Source organism: Polypterus senegalus, chromosome 5 (genome assembly GCF_016835505.1).
Source record: "Polypterus senegalus isolate Bchr_013 chromosome 5, ASM1683550v1, whole genome shotgun sequence".
Classification (NCBI taxonomy): domain Eukaryota; kingdom Metazoa; phylum Chordata; class Cladistia; order Polypteriformes; family Polypteridae; genus Polypterus; species Polypterus senegalus.
Window position 1 is genome coordinate 76,419,213 of NC_053158.1, and position 23,065 is coordinate 76,442,277.

Genomic DNA, 23,065 nt, shown 5'->3' on the forward strand with positions numbered 1-23,065 from the left:
ATCTAGGCGTTCAAAATTCACAAAGGCATAGAGAAAGAAAGTTGAGCCAAATACTTTCATTTAAGCAATGAATCATATACTGGAGGGGGCTGGCACAAATTAAGGGCAAGTATATTTAAAATTGAAGCCAAGAAGAACTTCTTCACACACAGGGTTTTAGAAATCTGGAACAAACTACTGAGTCATACAGTGGAACTGGAAAATTTGACAACTTTAAACACATTATAAAATGTATTCATAGCATAGTATTCAGGTATATTCAAAGACTTAATTAACCATTTTGTTTACTTACTTCCTATAAAACAGAAGTGTTACTTTTTAATTAATATTTTCTTTTAGTTTTTTTTTCAGAAATAAGAGAATTGAACTTACATTTATTAGTAGAGTACATTATATAATTATTTCTAATATCATTTTAAAAACCCACGTAGTTAAAAATGGTGCCTAAATGGACTTGTTGGAGGCAGATATGACTTTAATACACAGTGGTTTCCATCACATTCATTGGTCAAGAGTCCTGTCTTGAAAAACGGACTCCCATAAGGCTTTAGTTTTCTGTTTACGCATGATGTGTGCCGATTATTCTGGAAATATATACATTTAACAATATTTTAGCAAAAAAATGCATTTTGCATATTTTATGCATGTGACTGGATATCTGACATAGGGATTATGAAACATTAGTGACAAGATTTGTTTTCCACAGCCATTGTAGAGTATGGCTGCGGTGGGCTGGTGCCCTGCCTGGGGTTTGTTTCCTGCCTTGTGCCCTGTGTTGGTTGAGATTGGCTCCAGCAGACCCCCGTGACCCTGTGGTTAGGATATAGCGGGTTGGATTATGGATGGATGGATGGATGTACAGTATTGATTACTTTTCACTTCTATTATATGATGATGATGATGATGATTGTACAGATCATAATCTTTTTTCTATCCTTTCTGCATGAAAACATAAGATTACAATTTTTTCTCAGTCACCACTACAAAATATGTGGGGTAAGCAACAAATAAAAATATAATTTTTGGGCAAGGTATTACTTTAAGGGTTTCTTAAACTTTTTTGTTTTTTTGTCACAACCCAGTCTTGTTCTTCTTAAGAGTCTTCAAGAGCCATTCCTAGTTAATTACCCTGGGGAGATTCCTCTTGGATTACTGTCGATAATTGTCAAAGGGGGTCAGTGGTGGGCAGTTGGTGATTCAAGGACAATCATCATATTGTGGGGGTTCCCATTGAAGAATCGTTCCTCTTCAGCTTAATCAACCTGCGACACAATACACAAACCATCCATGACCCATTTCCATTAACTAAAACAGTGACTCGTGACCCCACAACAGCATCCCACCCATTTTGGGTCATAACCCATAGTTTAAGAAACCTTGCTTTAAGTGACCTTTTTCCCTTGTTTGCTTGATTCACTTTATAGTTACGAAGACCACTTAACACACCTGAAATGACCTGAGGCACCAGGAGAAGTGAGTTGGTGTTGGAAAGAATTTATGCAAGTGATTGTATTTTTGGTGTTTGACTAACTTGCATTGGGGTTCTGTTTTGTTGTCAGAAGTGGCTACTGGATGTATAAAAGAGTAAAATAAACAGAATATACAGTACATGATTAAATAATATCTGGGCGGAATGGTGACTCTGAGGCTAAGGATCTGCACCGGTATCCCGAAGGTTGCTGGTTTGAATCCCCATCACTGCCAAAATAGATCCTACTCTGCTGGGCCCTTGAGCAAGGCCCTTAACCTTCAATTGCTCCAGGGGTGCTGTACAATGGCTGACCCTGCGCTCTGACCCCAAGGGGTATGCAAAAACAAACAAATTCCTAATACTAGAAACTGTATAAGGCGCAATAAAGAACCAAAAAAAAAAGTATATTTGAAACAGCAAGTAAATCAGTAATCGAATTTGCCCAGGATGCTTCTCTGTCTTAAGATGTATGATTTTGAAAATTCACCCGTGTTTATTAATTCAGAGTTTCTCAGACTTTCAAAAATATGTACAATTGTGCTCTATTCATGGTATCTCAAAAAAGGTGAACTTTTCAAACACATTTCTAGGAAGAAAAAATGTACCAAGACATTGGAGTACTGGGAGCTGAGTTGTCTTATGTGGATAGACAGGCAGACATGGCGATGACAGCAGCTGCTTTTCTCACCTTTAAATTATCTGGATGAGACACTGAGACAGCGTAGCTATATGCTAACTAAACAAGTTTAATTTACTTAATAGCCTACTCATCTTTTGCAAACTTTATGTTTACCAAAGGTGCCTTTGCAGTATTATTTAGAATCACCACCAACCAGATACAGGGGCAAAACTTTGATAGATTGTGTTCAAATACCCGGACGCCAGTACCCAACCACAGGAAACTCCAATTTATCAAGTGTTACTGCATTGAAGTCATTTATTTAACTGAATATATAATGAAGTTCACAAAGACAATTATATTATTGTGATCACATGTGCTCAGTATTAACTGCTGGATATTTTAGGTCTGTTATGATATATATATATATTTGAATAATATAATGTGAATACTGTATATGTGCTTTAAAACATGAACATTCACATGTGTAGGTAATCTGAGTATTAAAAGAGGGATACCAGATGACTTCTTAGGAAAGACATCAATTTACAGACATGGAAGAGCAATTTTTATAGAACAGCAATGTAATTCTGAGGCATGTTTCTAATTTGAACTGGTACACTACATTTACATAATATAATATGACCAACGTTACTTCAGTACAGGATTTTATCATAGTCATGTGTATTACTGAATTTAGGCAATGAGTCATAAATTCTGTTTGGGGGAAAGAGAGCCAAAGTGTTTTTCAGTTTTCATTCTAACGAAGCTAAGAGCCCTCTAACAGTCCATATTGAACAGGGGCTTCATTTCTGGATGTAGTCTTGCCTTTCTTTCCTTTTACTTGATAATTGTTTCAATCTAATTTCCTTCGTATGCTAAAATGCTAACAGATGTAATTTTAATCCTGAGTTTGCCTCCTTACACTCAGAGTTCAGGATGCTGTGTTATTTGGAAACGTTATCTGAAACAATGCAGAATTTGAAATGCATTAATATTATTAAGATAACTAATACAATAAAAATACACTGAAAACACACCATCTATCCATGGATGTGAAAATTACAATACAGTACATACTGTATATAACTCAACCATGTATCAAGGTTGGTGTCAGCACAGGGCAAAACCAGATTTTCACAAGGGTTATTAATATATGATTATAATACAAATAAAATCCACATCTTTTTAGATTCACAACAAATATGCCCAAGAGAACATAAGCAGCAGATTACATCAAACAGAACTTTATCCTACACCATTAACTGCCACAGGATTGCACTGTAACAAGTCAAACGCAGCTTGTATCGACCAAACTCATGCAAGGTGACTCGGTGATACTGAAGAGATTGCTGTGGTGACAAACTCTCGCTGGGTTCACAATAGTCTGTGTCTGTTAACTATCTGTTGTTAGTCTTTGTTAAATATTTTGCTTTATTAACTTAATTTCTTTTAGTTGCTGATTATAAATTAAATTGATTGTGTTCTAGTAATCGAACCATGGAGGACTGAGGCCTACCAATCACTCTAGTGTGCTATAAATAAAGACAATGAAATGCATGAGAAATGGCCAATGTGTTAAAAGAGCTGCAGATCCAGTCTGGCTGCTGGGACACCGAGATAGCAAAAACAGAACTATAGTTCACATATCTTGGATCTGGGTTTCATGTTTCAGGTAGTGAGTATTTCTTTTTTAATAATTCTACTAGTTCCTGGTAAATGTTTGAGACTTTTTCATTTTATTTCTTGAAAACCTATTTTATGGCAAGCTAAGCAATATACTTATTTTAGGAAGCCAGAGTGACTTACAGTTAAAAAAGTCATTCTTTGAGCATTGGTTGTCTTGGATGGTGACTTTATATTTAGTAAAACTATCTTTTTTGTTTAGAAAGTCTCTTAAGATTACTTGAATTTTTTTTTTTTTGCCATTCATCTGCTCATTCTTTACCCTTGTTTTATTATTTCACATACTCATGCTTACAAATGAAACAGAAGCAGTTTAGGTAGTACTAAGTGAGAGTCAGTAGTCCTCTCACACGTGACTGCAAGCAATACATAAGCAAGAACAAAAGATAACTTAACTAAGACAGCTTACAAAGAGCAGAACAAGGGCTGTTTTACAGAAGTTCTACAATAATGGATTAACCTAAAACTTAAGAGCCTGATTTAACACAGATAGCCTCAAAGTTTGGACAAGTGCGTATGCACAAAAAAGTTACGTGCGCCCATTTCCACGTTCAGGTTTAAAAACTAAACTTGGGGTAAATCTATCCACATTTTCATGGTAGCCTAAGACCACGCGTATGCACATTTCTGCTCGATTTTGCAAATGGGTGCTACTTGGCATCAAAGCAGTGCTACTGTTTCTGTGTGGTTTCACTTTCTTTAACATATTCACATCCATGACGCTGGCTTTATCAAATACACCAAATTTAATTGCACTTGATTGTAATTGAGCTGTAACAATATAATGGTGCACGGAATGGTCAAACTATTCCAACTACCATAGCTGCTTTAGCGTTGTTAGAAGACATTGCAAATGAAAGAATTAAAAGAGAGAGAGCATATTTACAGATCATACTGACTTCTTGTAACACAATGATGACTGGCTTCTAAGTACAGTACACTAAGTACCCTTCTATACAGTAGTTGATATCATTTGTATTATGAAATGCATTAAAGTATGTATATTAAATTTTACAGATACTCTATGTTGCTAAGTTAATTTAAATAATATATAATGTTTATAATTATAATTAAAGGTGTAGAGGGACAGTGGTGCAGTGGAAGCACTGCTGTTTCGGAGTAAGGGGGTCACATCCCAGTTATTACCTGCCTGGAGTTTGGTGGGATTCCACTGTGTCCTTTGGTTTCCTTCCAAAAGCATGCAGGTTAGGGGATTTAGTGACGCTAATTGATCCTATTAGTACGTGTGTGCTCGTATTCACCATGTGATGAGCTGGTGTCCAGTCTTGGGATTGTTCCTGCCTCGGGTTTGATGCTTGCTGGCACTGCCGCTCCTCCGGATGGATGGATGGATGAATGGATGGAATAATTAAACATGTATAAGGAAGATTTTTCAATGTTCCTTAAAAGTTTGGAAGTATTGGTGTTCTAAGCTTACAGCTAGTTTTACATTTACTGTTGACGCTTATTGTGTGGCTGTTTGTTACTTGGAGGAGGACAATAGAAGGCCAGGAATGGGGTTGGTAAGTTTGACAGAGACAGTACTGCTGCAATAAATTATTCCATTCAGAGTCTCGCCTGTCCCAGCAAGCATCTTGTGTGAGCCTAGAACAATCCCAGGAAGTGGCGCCAGCTCATCGCTACTGCTGCACCACTGCGCCCCCACATGTTTAATGTGTACTTTAATGGATTTCATCAAGAAAATTATATCAAGTACATATCTTAGTATTCTAAAATCTTCATAGAGCTGTAATATCATGAATGTAATGTATTCTGTATGGCGATTACTGCCTAAGCCCTCCTGTTGGCGCAAGAGAAAGCCCATTTAAGAAGCATATAGTGATTAACGACCGTATCGGGGAACACTTAGAATACTTTAATCTTGACATGGACCTTATTTTGTGCACTGTGTGACTTTCTGAATTTGAATTTTTCAGTGCCTCCTCCACCCTGTACCATTCAATCAATTTCCTTTTGTTGCTTATACCATTGCTTAAGCCTCCAAATAGTATGTTTTCCATACTTTCCCTTCACTGAGCGTATTATTTTAACATAGTTTTTTAACAAAACTCTGAATGGCAGGGGCTATTAATATTGATTTGCATATTCAAATAGCCATATTTCTGGGAGGAGTCGGGACTGCAGGCTTGTGCATGTGCGTTAAAATTCACATTGATTGGGATTTATAAAGGGAAAGTGCATAGGACTTTGCTTACGCACAGTTTTATGCATCTGAATTTTTTTTGTGTATTTACACATTTTTAGTTTTGTTTGTACGACAAGTTTTAGTATGAATTCTATGCCCGCTGTTATACATGAGGCTCCTGGAGTTTGTGATATTTAAAAATTCAGTGAATTTGACTCATTTGTATAAAAAACTAAAACTCTTTAGTAGGTTTTTTAGTCTTTTTTTGGTCTTGCATAGATAGATAGATAGATAGATAGATAGATAGATAGATAGATAGATAGATAGATAGAACTTTGCAAAAGCTCAAGAAAAATGTGAATAAATAACAAACCACAACCCCCAAACACACACAAAATTTTATCCTCGGATAATAAGAGATACAAATGCAAATCTTCATCCATCCATTATCCAACCCGCTATATCCTAACTAGAGGGTCTGCTGGAGCCAATCCCAGCTAACACAGGGCACAAGGCAGGAAACAAACCCTGGGCAGGGCGCCAGTCCACTGCAGGGCACGCACACCCACACACCAAGCACACACTAGGGACAATTTAGGATCACCAATGCACCTAACCTGCATGTTTTTGGACTGTGGGAGGAAATCCACGCAGACACGGGGAGAACAGGACCTGGGAAGGGAACCCGGGTCTCCTAACTATGAGCCAGCATCGCTACCCACTGCATCTCCATGCCGCCACAAATGTAAATCTTAAAATAGGAAATATAAACCTAACTGATTGATTCTCTGTAAACCTGATTGTTAAATCATGTTGCTACAAAAACAGCTTTAAAGAGTTTCTTTATATGAAAATATCCTGAAAATTCTTGGAATTCATTAACTCAACCATACTTTTTGTTACCCTGGGGTAATCCCCATGTCCATCATAAACTAAATTTAAGCAATGCATTATATTTAACTTTTACGAATGCCAAAACTAGTTTACTTAAATGGACAGTTGGGTAACTACTTGAAGAATATTCCATAATTTTAAAGTTGCTGTTATTGTTAATATTTATATATTTCCTATTGTATTGTAGACAAAGACATAATACTGTTCACTTGAATAATGGAAGTACTTAAATTTAAATGAGAGAGATTTCTGTTGTTGCCGTGGTATTGAATACGTATTGAGTAACGTGAAATTTCCCTGGTATTGGTGTCAAATATAAAAAGTGTGGTATTGTGACATCTCTGTCCAGAATCTTTGATTTTGTGAAGTCCACACTGCTGTTTAAAAATCTTCTGGGTCATGGCACACCTCCACCTAGTGTCACGTGATGGCAACGGAATGCTTTATTGCTGATAAATAAGTCTCTCAAAATGGAGGCAACCATAATTAAACAAAATGGCAGCTGACAAATAATAATACACCATTCAGTTGGTTTGAAATTACTTATATTAACAATAATCAAGAAATCACTACAGTCCCAAAACTAATATTACCAAGAAAAAAAGAAAAAATCTGCAGAAAAACCATTCCAATGAACATAGGGGACGCAGGCCTAGGCTAGTGATTCTGACTAACAGGTCAAAGAAAGTTCAGCTACCAGCTGGTTTACTGGCTGCTCCAAGTTTGCATGCTTTCACCCCGGTACTCTGCTTTGTCTCTTATCTCAGATGACGTGTGAGTTAGCTTAAGTGACTGCTCCAAAATGGCCCAGTATAAGTGAGAGCACCCTGCACCGCATCCAAAGTTTCTCATTCAGTCAAAATAAACTCTGGCTTTCTTTTGACACTTTAATAAAAAACTGGGTTTAAAAATGGAAGAATGGCCTCAATTTTCTGTATTGTACAATGGGTAAATTTTAATTTTTTTTTTTAAGTGTTTAAGTACCTATCATCAAATTATTGTAATTCAGTCATAGGGTGGTCGCAACTTTGGGTCTAAGGCAGAATCCAAACCTAAATGGAGATCCAGACAATCACGAAACAAGTTAACAAAGACACCCACACTCTTTTTTTTAACAGGGCCTTTTATAAATTGAGTAAGAACTCAGAATTAAACATTAAACATATTTTATTTTTATACATTACCCAGTATTTTTCATTTAATTACAGGTCCCACGCTCAATCGTTTCATCTGATCAACTTAAAAAATAAATGTGTCCATGTGAATTAATAACTGCGTCCCTTGTGTTATCTGAGTAGTTCTGTTTCAATGGGAAACAGATGACTCGGCAACCTCCAAAGCCACGGAGACCCCTCCGGTCTTTGAAAATGTGTGCAGAATCGGTATGAAATGCATGTTATTCGACAGTAAAATCTGAGTAATCAGACTGTTTGCTAAAAGTAAAATATAGGAAGTGAGTCAAGAAACCTCTGTAAGCAATTATAAAAAGTAAAAAAAAAAGAAAATGTATGAGAAAAAAGGCAGCATCTCTGGCTACAGTTACTTCTGGTTAACATTGTGAACATGTGTTCACTCTGAGAGGTGCCCAAGTACAGGAAAATGGAGAGTGGGATGTTTTTTTAATTAAAATGCTACACAGTGGCGGTGAATTGCTCACGCTGCATATGTGGCAATACACTTTCTGTTTGGAACCGCTGACAAACGATGTGTCTGGGGTCCTGGATGAGCATCACCCTTTCAAGCAGCTTAGGGCAGCCAGCATCCTCCTTGGTTTTTTGTTCCTGTTGTCCAATACTAGTCCATTGGTGGCACTTTAAAAGAAGTGGGTTACCTAATTTAGGTTTTCAGCAGAACGTAATTATTAAGGTAGCTTTGTGCAATGAATACAGCCCAAAAGGATGTCGGTTCAATCATCACCATTTACTTCATGAGTTACTTCCCTGATGAGTGTAGAAATAGAAATGTTTCTATATGTGGCAAGTTAAATTGGATAGAACCTTAGCTAAACAAATACAATTCAAATATACCACCTGAAGCAGTGCGATTGACTGGCATTCTGTAAAGGGATTGTTCCTGTCCTGCGCCCTGTGCTTGTTAGGATAGGCTCCAATTTCCCTGCAACCCTGCTCTGGATAAGCATGTTGGAAAAATGGATAAATGAATTAAACACTTTAATAGTTTGTATGTGCCAAACCTTCCCACCATTCAAGCAACAACATGGAAATATTTATACAAAAGGAATAAAACAAATCTAAGAATATGAAAGTGCCAAAATATTGCACTTCATAAAATTCATTTTTTGCAGAATTTTCATGGGTTCAAGTTAAGGCTGATTTATAGTTCATGGAGAGAGAACTCCCTTCTTGGATCGAGGCCTTGCCATGGTAAAAAGGCTTGTGCGGTCTAGTGATCCTTGGAGCTATGTTGTCGGGAGCTACATGCTCCTGGTAGGGCTTCCCAAGGCAAACAGGTCTGAGGTGAAGATCCAGACTAACTTGATCCTGAGACCCCATATGGAGTTAAACCAAGGATCGGCATTTCCTTTGCCTGGGAAAGGGTACCCAGGGCCCCATCCTGGAGCCAGGCCCGGGGAAGGGGCTTACCGGCAAGCGCCTGGTGGCTGGACTTTCGACCATGGGGCCCAGCCGGGCTCAGCCCAAAGGAGCAACGTGGTTCCACACTCCTGTGGGCCTACCACCTGCAAAAGAGGCCATAGGGGTCAGGTGCAATGCGATATGGGTGGTAATTGATGGTGGGAACTCTGGCGTTCCGACCCTCGGTTGCCGAAACTGGCTCTTGGGACATGGAATGTTTACTCTCTGGTGGGGAAGGAGCCTGAACTGGTGCGAGAGGTTGAGTGGTACCAGCTAGATATAGTCGGGCTCACCTCTACGCACAGTCTGGGCTCTGGAACCATTCCTCTTGAGAGAGGCTGGACTTTGTTCCACTCTGGAGTTGCTGTGGGTGAGAGGTGTCGGGCAGGGGTGGGCTTGCTTATGGCCCCCCGGCTTGAGGCCTGCACATTGGGGTTCTCTCCGTTGGATGAGAGGGTCGTTTCCCTATGCCTTCAAGTTGGGGAAAGGACTCTGACTATTGTTTGCGCTTATGCGCCGAACGACAGTTCAGTGTACCCAGCCTTCTTGGAGTCCCTGGAAGAGCTGCTGCGAGGCACGGCTCCTGGGGACTCTATAGTCCTGCTGGGAGACTTAAATGCTCAAGTCGGCAACAACAGTGAAACCTAGAGAGGTGTGATTGGGAGGAACGGCCTCCCTGATCTAAACTAAAATGGTGTTAAGTTGTTGGACTTCTATGCTGGTCATGGATTGTCCATAACGAACACCATGTTCGAGCATAAGGGTGTCCATAATTGCACTTGGCGCCAGGATGCCCAAGGTCGCAGCTTCATGATCGACTTTGTAATCGTGTCATTGGATCTGCCACCTTATGTCTTGGACACTCGAGTGAAGATAGGGGTCGAGCTGTCAACTGATCACAACCTGTTGGTAAGTTGGATCAGATGGCGGGAGAAGCTGCCAGACTGACCAGGCTGACCCAAACGTTTAATGAGGATCTGCTGGGAACGTCTGGCGGAGGAACCAGTCAGAAAGATCTTTAACTGACACCTCTGGCAGAACTTCAACCTCATTCCGAGGGAGGCAAAGGACATTGAGTCCGAATGGGCCATTTTCCGAGCCTCCATTGTCGAAGCAGCAGAACAGAGCTGTGGCCGCAAGGTTGTTGGTGCCTCTCGTGGTGGCAATCCACGAACCCGGTGGTGGACAACTAAGGTTCGAGAGGCCATCAAGCTGAAGAAACAGTCCTATCGGGTCTGGTTGACCAGTGGAACTCCAGAGGCAGCTGAGGGGTACCGGCGGGCCAAGCGTGGGGCGGCATTGGCTGTTGCAGAGGCAAAAACTCGGGCATGGGAGGAATTTGGGGAAGCCATCGAAAATGACTTTCGGTCCGCTCCGAGAAGGTTCTGGCAAACCATCAGGTGCCTCAGGAGGGGAAAGTGGTGCTCCACCAACACTGTGTACAGTGGAGGTGGGACCCTGCTGACTTCAAATTCAGACATTATTGACCGGTGGAAGGAATACTTTGAGTATCTTCTCAATCCCACCAGCATGTCTTCCTTAGAGGAAGCAGAGCTGGAGGACTCCGGAGGGGGCCTGTCCATAACAGGGGCTGAGGTTGCCGAGGTAGTTAAAAAGCTCCAAGGTGGCAGGGCCCCTGGGGTGGACGAGGTTCACCCTGGGTTCCTCAAGGCTCTGAATGTTGTGGGCCTGTCCTGGTTGACACGTCTCTGCAACATCGCATGGACATCAGGGGCAGTGCCTCTGGACTCGCAAACCGGGGTGGTGGTCCCTCTTTTTAAGAAGGGTGACCAGTGGATGTACTCCACCTATAGGGAGATCACACTCCTCAGCCTCCCTGGTAAGGTCTATTCAGGGGTGTTGGAGAAGAAAGTTCGGTCGATGGTCGAATCTCGGATTCAAGAGGAACAATTCAGATCCCGTCCCGGCCATGGAACACTGGACCAGCTCTACACCCTGGCCAGGATCCTGGAGGGGGCATGGGAGTTTGCCCAGCCAGTCCACATGTGTTTTGTGGATTTGGAGAAGGCATTCGACCGTGTCCCTCGAAGCGTCCTGTGGGGTGTACTCCAAGAGTACGGTTGTTACAAGCCATTCAGTCCCTGTACAGGAGGAGCAGGAGCTTGGTCCGCATTGCCGGTAATAAGTAGAACTCATTTCCTGTTGAGGTTGGACTCCGCCAGGGCTGGCCTTTGTCACCGATTCTGTTCATAAGTTATATTGACAGAATTTCTAGGCGCAGCCAAGGAGTGGAGGAGTTCTGGTTCAGTGACCTCAGAATCTCATCTCTGCTATTTGTGGTTGAAATGGTTCTGTTGGCTTCATCAGACAGCTCTCACTGGAGCAGTTCGCAGCCGAGTGTGAAGTGGCGGGGATGACAGTCAGCACCTCTAAATTCGAGGCCATGGTTCTGAGCCGGAAAAGGGTGGAATGCTCTTTCCGGGTTGGGAACACATTACTGCCTCAAGTGGAAGAGTTCAAGTATCTTGGGGTCTTGTTCACGAGTGAGGGAAGAATGGAGTGGGAGGTTGACAGACGGATCAGTGCGGCATCCACAATAATGCAGACTCTGCAATTGTCCGCCGTGGTGAAGAAAGAGATGAGCCAAAGGGTGAGGCTGTCGACTTACCAGTCGATCTACGTTCCTGCCCTCACCTATGGCCACGAGCTTTGGGTAGTGACCGAAAGAGCAAGATCGCAGGAACAAGTGGCTGAAATGAGTTTTCTCCACAGGGTGGCTGGACTTTCCCTTAGAGATAGGGTGAGCAGTTCAGTTATCCGGGAGAGACTCAGAGTAAAGTCGCTGCTCCTCCGCATTGAGAGGAGTCAGTTGAGGTGGTTTGGGCATCTGGTTAGAATGCCCCCTGGATGCCTCCCGGGGGGGAGGGGGTGTTCCGGGAATGCCCCACTGGGAGAAGGCCACGGGGCAGACCCAGGACACGCTGGAGGGATTATGTCTCCCGGCTGGCCTTGGAACACCTTGGGGTCCTCCCAGAGGAGCTGAAGGAGGTGGCCGGGGAGGGTCACAGGGGTCTGCTGGAGCCAATCCCAGCCAACACAGGATGCAAGGCAGGAAGCAAACCCTGGGCTGGGCGCTAGCCCACTGCAGTCACACTGATGTGAATGTCTTAATTTGTGAGTGATCAAAAATGTAATGAGTAGGTGGACTCCTAACTGCATATTTTTCTTTAGTTGGCAATACTACATACACCTAACAAACCCTTTTTTCAGGTTGCCCCTATGGTTCTCTTAACATACCCTTACCAGAATAAGAATTTTGAAATGAAAGCAGACAGCCAAACCAGAGGCAGCACCTCAGAACAGGAGCAAAGGTGAGGACGTAAATTGTTAAACATGAAAATAAGTAGGTCGACAAGTAATTGATACATTTAACAGTAGTTTTTCCTGTACGTTTTGTGGCAAGTGGCAGCCATCACTTTTCAAAGCATATTAAATACCTGGCATTAAGAAAAATAATGACCGATTATAAAACAATAGATTTTAAAACAACAGGATGTGCTGCTAGAGTTTGGTTAGAAAGCTCAACCAGGGGGTGGTCTCACATTAACACTGTTCAATGGATTAAGGGGTGAAGAGTAAGTGCTTAGCCAGCACACTTGCTCCCTGACCATAAGCATAAAGGCAATGCACCTCTTAAAGAAACTTGGTGTGAGTTCTACTTTCTAATGATGTCTTTCCATTTATTTTATATGATAGTTCTGGTGATCAAAAAATGTCCAAGAGTATTTTTGGGAAGTTTTTTTTTTCCGAAGTAGAGAATACCGAAGAAGAAGCATTGCTTGGGTTGTTGTTCTTAGTTATGCATGTGTGGGTATGTCTGCGTGTGTGGGCACATTGGCCAGTGCTTGGCAGTGAATGATGATCCCATTCTAAGTGGTCTTCTTCACTCTGAGCTCTTTTAGGACTCCGAACTCTTCTGTGATGCTAAATTTGACAAATGGTGCAACTAAACAGAAATGAAATAGATGAACACTTAAAGGACACATAGCCACAACAGATGACTCACTAAGTGCTAGAAAATATCTGAGAGACCGAAGAGCAATATGGTGTAAAGATCTTACTGGTCATCCGTCAGGCTCATTTCAGAATATGCTTTATAATCACCAATGGGATCAATGAGCTCACTTGTATTAGACTGAATGGTTTATTGCCACAAAGACATTTTTATGAGTCAGGGTTTGCCAATGGCTACACTAGATATGAGAAACTCTTAGTAAGGCACAAGAATGATGAAATAAGATTTATGATGGAATGCAGCGTTGTCCTAACCACCATGAGATGCCCCTCTCTGGGACATGCCCTTGTGTTTCCATGCCACCAATACAGCATATGCAGTACGCGAGTGACCAGCCTGAAACAGGAGGCTCTATCTGTTATGTTATGGACTATACTATTCATTTTTTATTCAATTTTGTTCATTGTTTGCCATGACTTTATAATCATTTTGGTGGTGTTCTGACCCAGAGAATGAATTTTTGGCATCAATTTTTCGATTGTCCAAATAGTTAAGGAGTCATGTAATTTTCAGGTCAATTTTGGACCACCATTTTAAGTTATAACAATCACCACCATTGTTTCTAACCTGGTGCTGGTTTCTGCATCCTGTGTTGTCAGGGGCGTGGCCTCAAAGGTCAATCCCATTGGTAATCAGCACAATGGGTTAAAGGGTCAGCTGTAGGTGCACAACCCTATCCAATGTGTGGATTCAAAACCTTTTAAACCGTTCACTAAATTCCTTCCTTTTATTTTTTTTTGGTAGTGACCCCTTGCCTCATCTTCTGTCCTCAGTTTTGCCTCATGCTCCGACTTAGTTATAGTTCCATTGACTCTTTTAGGTCTGATAGCGCATCTCCTGGTTTTCTAGCTGAAAATACTCATATCATTGTGCTGACAGTACACTATCAGTAGGACCTTTAGCAGTGACGACATAATCACACCTTAATTAAACACCTCCTCTGAGCGACATGAAAATAAGGTCCAAACTGAGACAATACAGCCAATCTTCCATTTAAAGCATCCTCATCCACAACAAAATGAATCTACTATTAAGGTCTACTATGAAAGCTATTAGGAATTAATTTTCCAAAAAATGGAAACACTTATGGGGCAGCACCGTAGTGTGGGGTACTGCTTCATCTCCAAGAGTTTGGGGCTGGTCCAGTTCTCAGAGACATATCGTATGGACTCCAGCTATCTCAAACAGTCCAAAGAGTGGGTTCATCTTATTGTAGGTGCATGTTTTAAATGTTCAGTGACAGACTGTCCCCTTTGTTCAGGTCCAATTCCTGATGCTGGCAGGAAGAGCATAGTAAAGGAAACAAAAAGCACAGAAATGGTTTGAAAAGAGCAAGGTAAGAAGAAAATAAAACGTTTCACCCTTTGCCCTGCTACGCCGGTACTACTATTCTTCTAGTCCTTACGCTCATTTGATCTACTTAATCAAATGAGCGTAAGGACTAGAAGAATAGTAGTACCGGCGTAGCAGGGCAAAGGGTGAAATGTTTTATTTTCTCCTTTCTTCTAAATGAAAAACACAGAAAAGCTTCAGTTATTTTATTATATATCATTAAATTACTTCATTTGAAATCAAGTTGTAGTTTGTAACTACAGAACAAAGAACACCATTTTTAATTTGCAGCCTAGTCATCTTCATAAAGATGAAGGACGTTTCACGCCTGGACAAACTTGTTAGGAAGGCAGGCTCTATTGTAGGATTAAAGCTGGACAGTTTAACTTCTGTGGCAGAGCGACGGGCGCTAAACAAACTCCTGTCAATCATGAAGAATTCACTACATCCACTGAACAGAATCATCAGGCAGAGGATTAGCTTCAGTGACAGACTGAGGAGATCGTTCCTGCCCCACACTATGCAACCCGGGGAGGTAAACGCTAACATTATTCAAAGTTATTGTCTGTTTTTACCTGCATTTGTATTACTCTTTACTTGAATATTGTTTTTTGTGTCAGTATACTGCTGCTGGATTATGTGAATTTCCCCTTGGGATTAGTAAAGTATCTATCTATCTAGTCTTGAGTCTGTAAAACGTCGAGATGTGGGAATGCAGCCAGAGTGCGGCATACAGTATTTGTTTTTGACATGTTTGTTTTCTCTCTCTCTATTTTTTAAGTGAAGGACAGAGAAAAAGAATTCAAAAATTGAATTGCTACCTGTGATAAACATCCTCCCATTTCGCTGTCCACCATGTTGTAAAACTAATATTTTATAAACAGTACTTGATTATCCTGAGTAAGTGCACTCATTTTCTCTCATTCATGGAAGAACCTAAAGCAGTATTGTGTTCCATTTCGCCCCCCTAAATTAGATGTGAAACAATAGCTGTGAAGATTTTTCTTTTTAACAGGCCACACAGTGTGAGGGACTGACTCCTTTCTGTTATCTTACTGGCTATTTATTCAGGGTGCTGTTTTGTTTATGATGCCTCTCGAGATACGTCCATCACAATTACCAATTACTGTGTGGCCTGTCTTGTTTATACTTGGGCCAAATTAAACTTTGCATCCTAAGGTGCACACTCTACTGTTAAGTAACTTTTGTTAACCTGCTGCCTGCAATCATTAAAAGAAAACCAAGTGACAAGGCCTGCCTACTCTTGACATTACAAGCGTTTATATATTCCATGCTCCAAATTCAATTCCTTCTAGGCCCTCATGAAACCTCAAACAAAGAGATCTCTAGACAGTGTATTGAATAAGTCACCATAAGAAAGGGAGTGTCATCTCCGATATACCCGCTGAGGGCTTTCAAACCAGAGCCAGTCTATTACCTTCTGTTTGGATTGCTGGAGTACACGGAGTTCGAGGAAACAATCTCGGATGGGATGGTGGATCATTTACAGGGTCACACTCAAATGCCCACAAAATGAGCCAATTGATTTGAGTAGGTAGGTTTTCTTTCTTAGAAATCAAAATTAATAAAAAAGGAAAAAGATGAACAGTTGTTCTAGGGTTAGGAGTAAATACAAATGGAGAATGAGATGGCCGATGGTGGTGTGGCTTTAAAACAGAGATTTGCATTCCTCAAATGGCTCAATAACCACGTGGGAAATGAGTCAATAGCAGACCTTTTGAGATTAATTCTGATATTGTATATTTGGTGCAAGGAGAATTGTGCTCATCACCAAAAACAGCAAATGACCATCAGTCAAGCATGGTGGTGGCAGCATTGTATTACCCTGCTGCTTCTCTTTTCTCTTCAGTGTTGAATGGGATTCTGGACACAAGAAACGAAAAAATGAATAGCTTCAAATATCAAGATATTTTGGTGCAAAACCTGATGCCCTCTGCTAGAAGGCAGAAGATAAAGAATTTCATAATAACAATCCGATATGCACAACCACTAACCCAAAGAATGGCTTAAAAAAAAAAACGCAAGATCAGTGTCCTAGAACAGTCCAGCCAGAGCTTGGACTTCAATTGTACAGAAAACCTATGGACATGCCTAGAAAGGGCCTTGCACAGAAAATCTGATTGAGCTTGAACACTTGTTGTATTATAACGCAAAGTCCAGGTATGCTGTGGAGTTCATTCCACAAAGATTTGCTGGTGAAATGAAAGTAAAAGCTGCTTCCATCAAATATTAACAAAGGAGATTTTAGCTCTACACAAAAAAGTAAAAAGTCTCTGTCCGCGTTAGATATCCACAATATACTGCCCTCACCACAGTTGTGCCCTGAAAAAATTATTTGATTATTTCATGTAATATTTATACATTTTAGGTGCTAACTTTTTGTATTTGCATTTGGAAATATTTCCTAAAAATCTGGAACAGTGAATGAAGAGTGGGGTGAAAGGCTCCATCAGGATATCAAGGACATGAAAAGATGGTACAAGGGACACTGGCATGTCAGTATCATGGCAGACTATTACTGGGCGAGTCGTAGGGATGAACCAGAGAATGTGGACAAAGAATAGGCCACCAAATGAAGATAAGGATAAAAAAACTAAAAAGCGACAAAAACTAGATAAGCTATAAGTCAATGAACACATATTGTTGTTTTCTTTACAAATGTTTAAATATGTTAGATCGACTAAATAGTTTCATTTTCAATTTAATTTAGAAAAATAATGTTTATATGAATAAATTGTGTAATTTGTTAAATTTTAATTAACTTTCCTTTAAATTTTGTACTTAAATATGACACGATGAAAACATTCTTTTCATATTTGTGTCCATGAATTTAAACAAGGGTGGTACGGTGGCGCAGTGGTAGCGCTGCTGCCTCGCAGTAAGGAGGCCTGGGTTCGCAGTCCAAAGACATGCAGGTTAAGTGCATTGGCGATTCTAAATTGTCCCTAGTGTGTGCGTGTCCTGCCCGCGGTTCGTTTCCTGCCTTGCGCCCGGTGTTGGCTGGGATTGGCTCCAGCAGACCCCCGTGACCCTGTAGTTAGGATATAGCGGGTTGGATAATAGATGGATGAATTTAAACAAAAGTAACTATTCACAATTAATACGGCTTTGAAGAGCTTAATTTTGCAGACCTGTGCAAATGATGTGTTCTCAAAGTCGATCGCTTTTCTAGCTTCTTAAAATCGATTGCACTCACATCAGGAAAGAATGAGCAATGGCCCTCATTTTTAGGAAAACACTCTACATTGTTGACTTCAACGACTCTCATAACAATGAGAGCGGGGTCGCTGTGCCCTAAAAAAGGTTCAAAAAGGTGCCTCCCGGCATACGACATGCGCTGCCCCTGCCAGCCAGGTTCAAGTGGGACCATACTGAGCTCCCCCGTTTACCCGCTGCCGGACAGACAGGCTTACCTGCCAGGCGGCCAATGAGAGTGCAGCTCGCTCTGACCACGCCCCTCCCTGCCGCTTGGCGGCTACTCACCTCACCATGGGGTGGCAGTTGATTTCATGTGCCGGGCAGGGTGCGTACTCTGCGTGCGCGGAGGTCTCCGTCCTGTCGAACACCGCGCAACTCACGTTCTTGTTGATGACAAATGCGCACCAGTTCCTTTAAAACAAAGGTAAATCAAGGTGTTACTCAGAAGGGTTAAATCAGCCAGATAATTAGTAGGGAGAAGCTAAACAGTTTTCTTCTTATTAAATCTGCCTGCCTCTCCTTGAGAGGAGGCTTTAAAGTTGTCCAGGTATCCAAACTTGTAAGACTGGAGATACAAACAGAACCCAAAGCGTCTGCCTCCCGTGTTATTGCAATATACAGTATTGATAAGTGGATGCCAACTGAATCGCTGTAGGGTACCCACTGAGAAAAAAGCATTTAATTGGTTTGGACTGGACGTGTGCGCGTTTACTTACTTGTTTCGAGTCCCGGGTTTGGTTGCCGAACTGGAGTAAGCGGCTCCCGCTGAAAACAGGCTATACCTCGGGGAGGAAGGGGTCGCACAAATGAGTGATCCTCCGATAAGCAGGGAAAGCGCAACGTGCATTCCCGCAGATGCCCGCATCTTATTCATCGTCGCAGTTAGGTGACAGGAGCATGCAGATGAAATCCTTAAAACCGAGGGGAGAAAGCGAAACCGAAGTTAATCCCAGAGCGGCGGCGCCTGGAGTTGAAGCCCCACCAATGCAAATCGGTGGAGAAGGAGGTACGATCCGCTCTCAACAACTTTAGAGCAGGCAACTGAAGGACTTTCTGGGAGTTCCGGAGTAATTACGGACTATTCTTATGTGACGTGTGACTGATATCCACGGGGGGCGAAAAGCCCCTTTGCCAAAATGCAAAAAACAAAGCAGAGAATAGTCGAGCGGTGAAGTCATATGCGCTGATCTGCATTTCGGTGATTTCAGCATATCGGACTGTCTTTAATAAATATATGGAGACACACAGTACTTCATAAACTGAAAAAGTCATGCGTAATGTTCACTTTGAAAGAGACATGATATTCTGGCACTTGGCGACTTGTAGTTGGACATGCATTTGTTTTATTTTACATTTAAAAGAGCTAAAAGAATCTCACATGGATCGATTATTATAGAACTGATAACATTCGTTGGCACTAATATTTAATTAACGTACAACGGAAATGAGTGCCTGCCTTGTTAGGGAAAAGGCGCATTTGTTGAATGCGCGGTTGAAAATGAACATGATAATGGGTAGCTCGAAAGAAAGGCTTTTTCAATTCAGAACTAATATATTTGTTTTGTACTGTTAACAATAGAATGCCATACATAACCATTCCAGCCATCGACCTAATATGTGAACCCACACACAAGGTCACGGGATCTGGAATGCCAAAGTAATCTGTTAAAAGTATACATGTGGCAATGACTTTTTCATGTTCTTTATATATGCACAAAAATCAAGGATTTAAAAATGTATGAAAAAGCAGCACTGCATTCAAACTAGAGTGGGGAGTAAAATCAGGCTATACAAGTATGTGTTAACAATGTTAGTGGTTTGGAACAAAAGGTGTTTTACTGTATATTAATTGAACATATTTTACAAGTTTGTGACACAATGTAGCAATGGCTGTATCCCCTTACCTCCAGCACACTGGTATCAAAACCAGTGCCCAGTCATTGTCTGTGTGGAGTTTGCAGTTTCTTATAGTTTCCCAGTTTTTCTCCCAAAGACATGCATCAGCATGATATGTGACAGTAAATTAGACGTGTATGTTGGCCTAGTTTCTTTTTGTGCCCTGTAATTACCAGGACAGAGTCGAGTCTCACTGCAGCCCCCAATTAGATTAATAATTGAGTTTGAGAATGTTATATAACCCTAATTTGTAAAAACTTGATTGCTATGTATTGATTGTAATAAAATTAATAAATAAAAAAAAAAAAAAGAGAATGTTATATACCCATAAGCAACATGTTAGCCGTGGAGGTGTGGAAAAGGCTATGCAAATAAAAAAATGTCAATCAGACATTTTGCGTTTATTATAAAAAGTAAAATTATCTTTGTTTCGTAGCTTCAAATGCCTTTTGCTTTTCTTTTAATATTGGAATATACCACACAATTCTCCATAGAAAGAGCTGTTAAATCCAAAGAGTAAAGAGTGTGAACACTGGCATTTTATTGATACTATGATAACACTACAGTAATCCCTCGCTACTTTGCGGTTCACTTTTCGCGGATTCACGACTTTGCGGGTTTTTAAATATAGTAGTAGTATTTCCTAGTCTAAGAACAACAAAACAAGTTCGGTGACTAAGTGCGTTGTAACACGGGCTGTGATTGGTACATGGGAGGGAGACGACAAATCACAGCTTCCCGCTTTCTAAGCGAGCTCGTGATTGGTGCTTTGACTGATGCCCAGATCCCACAGCATCTCCCCTTGTCTCTGTCGCCGCCATTTCGCGTCAAGCTTTCTCGCCGAGTGGTTTACTTTACACTGTACTGTGTATGATTTTTTTTGGTGGTTTCTTTGTGTTGAACTTTGCATCAATTTTCACCCCCTGCAATGGCTCCCAAACGTGCTCCTTCTTCCAAGGCTGGTGCTGAGCCTAAACGCCGTTCGATCGGTCCAATTGTGCAACAAGGTCGACGACGTCATGACCGCCTACAAGCTGCTCTTCGACCGGAAAAAGAAGCAGCGGCAGCAACTGCCGATCACAATGTTTTTGCAGCTTCGCACAAAAGAGGCAGTTCCTACTACTACTACGGATATACCTTCGGAAACCGTGGAAGAGGTGCCCCAGGAAATGTTAGGTAGGTCCCTGTTATTAATAGAGTAAAGGGTGGGTTGTAAACAGTACAGGGAGGGTTTAAAAATGTCCAAATACTACACGTTAAATACTTAAATAAATATGGTGTCCCTACTTCGCGGAAATTCAGTTATTGCGGCCGGCCTTGGAACCTGTCTCCCGCGATAAACGAGGGATTACTGTATCTTTATATGAACTTAAATAATACTATTACAGTCCAGCTAAGAGGAATAAGCAAGCCTAGAGACAGTGGATGAGAAATATTAAACTGAAGTAAGTCTATTGGCTATATACCCAAACCAGCTGTTTCATCTGTACCCCCTGTGCCTACCCTCCCATTATATTCTGTGCCAGAAATGTGTGTACCTCTGTGGCACAGTCAGGCACAGACAAGACTTCTAAGGAGGGGGGATCTTTAATACACCAGTGTTAGTTGAACAGAGGAGAGAAACAGCAAAATGAATGAAACGCCTTGAGGAGACACCTTCTAAGTAACTTGGCCAAAGGACAGGATGTCCATTATAGCAACCCTGAATTGGATTAAGTGAGTTTAGGAGTGTAATGGTATGTTTTTATCTGTCAAAGATTATTATTTGACTTTCTTTAGCAGATGTTTGGCTTTAGCTGTAGCTGTGACAAAAGTGACTTGATGGAAGAGCCCATGAGAAACTTTTACTTTGAAACTCTGAGAATTTGAAATTATGGAAGAAAACTCGTAGATTCAGATTAGAGCTCAGCTGAGGTCCCACAAGGCTGGGACATGTTGGTGCATTCAAGTTAGTTTTATTCATATTTCAATGAATACCATTTGTACTTGTGTTGTAATAAATAATCTATAAAAAAAAAAAAAAACTATTTCAGATGTTTATGTTTTGGCAACACAGATAAAGAAAGTTACAGTCAACTTAGCCATACACCTTAATCAATGATGAATTAACAGCACCTTCCTGCCGATGCACCACAGTAGTCAGTCAGTCAGTCAGTCAGTATCCAACCTGCTATATCCTAACTACAGGGTCACTGGGGTCTCCTGGAGCCAATCCCAGCCAGCACAGGGTGCAAGGCAGGAAACAAACCCCAGGCAGGGTGCCAGCCCACCGCAGGGCACACACACACACAGTAGGGATAATTTAGGATCGCCAATGCACCTAACCTGAGTGTCTTTGGATGGTGGGAGGAAACCCACGCAGACACGGGGAGAACATGCAAACTCCATGCAGGGAGGACCCAGGGAGTGAACTCGGGTCTCCTTACTGTAGTACAGTAGTATTGTTGAATAATTCAGATGAGCAAAGTGCACTTCACACTGGCAAGTCTCCTTGTGTAAAACACTACAAGAAAAACTCACACAATAGATTATCCAGATAAGTGAATTTTAGGATCCTTTCACTTCCGGCAGCTAATGTTACCCCATTCCATTTCGGCAAGAGTGATGAACTGTGCAATAAAGAGATTCCATTCATTCATTTTCATTGATCACACCAGCTAAAGAGATTTCAGACAGACATACAGTATTTAGGATTTGGTCTCAATTATTAAACACTCCTCAGTAAGTTGCATTTATAGTTTTCAGGCCTCAGTCTAGCATAGTTTTGTTTCCTCAAATGATTGTTGGCTGAATGCTAGTTTATGACAAACGGGGTCCTTCAAATAGCAAAAGTGTTCGGTTTAGTTAGGCAAGCTGGAATCCTGGACGTATGTGGATGGAGAAATGGATATAAAATTTTATCTTGATTAAATTAATTAAATGCACATAAGGCAAAACAAAAAGACAGAAATAAATAAAAGCATCAATCATCTAGTTAAATTTAACATTAAAATGGAATGAATTATGCAATCATTGCAGAAGGAGTGTTGTAATAGCACTCCCTAGAGCACTGCGGTAGCATCAGCCTAGTACTGAAGATGTTCCATTAGTTGATCAGGGTGTCACCCAGAGGGTTGTGAAACACTAAAAAAAATGTCCTTGATATATACAGGATAATACAGTTTGAGGGCGG

The 23,065-nt window shown here is 41.2% G+C and overlaps 1 protein-coding gene across 1 annotated transcript in view; it reads right to left on the bottom strand.

The window, feature by feature from the left end:
* LOC120530376 (EMILIN-2-like) overlaps positions 1–19,071 on the bottom strand; it is a 103,111-nt gene extending 84,040 nt beyond the window's left edge. The window contains exons 1-2 of the mRNA XM_039754841.1: positions 18,714–19,071; positions 18,283–18,408 (exon numbers count right to left, since the gene is read on the bottom strand). Coding sequence (XP_039610775.1) covers positions 18,283–18,408; positions 18,714–18,871 — 284 coding nt within the window. The 5' untranslated portion in view covers positions 18,872–19,071. The remainder of the gene's footprint in view (positions 1–18,282; positions 18,409–18,713) is intronic.
* Between the last annotated feature and the right edge of the window lie 3,994 nt (positions 19,072–23,065).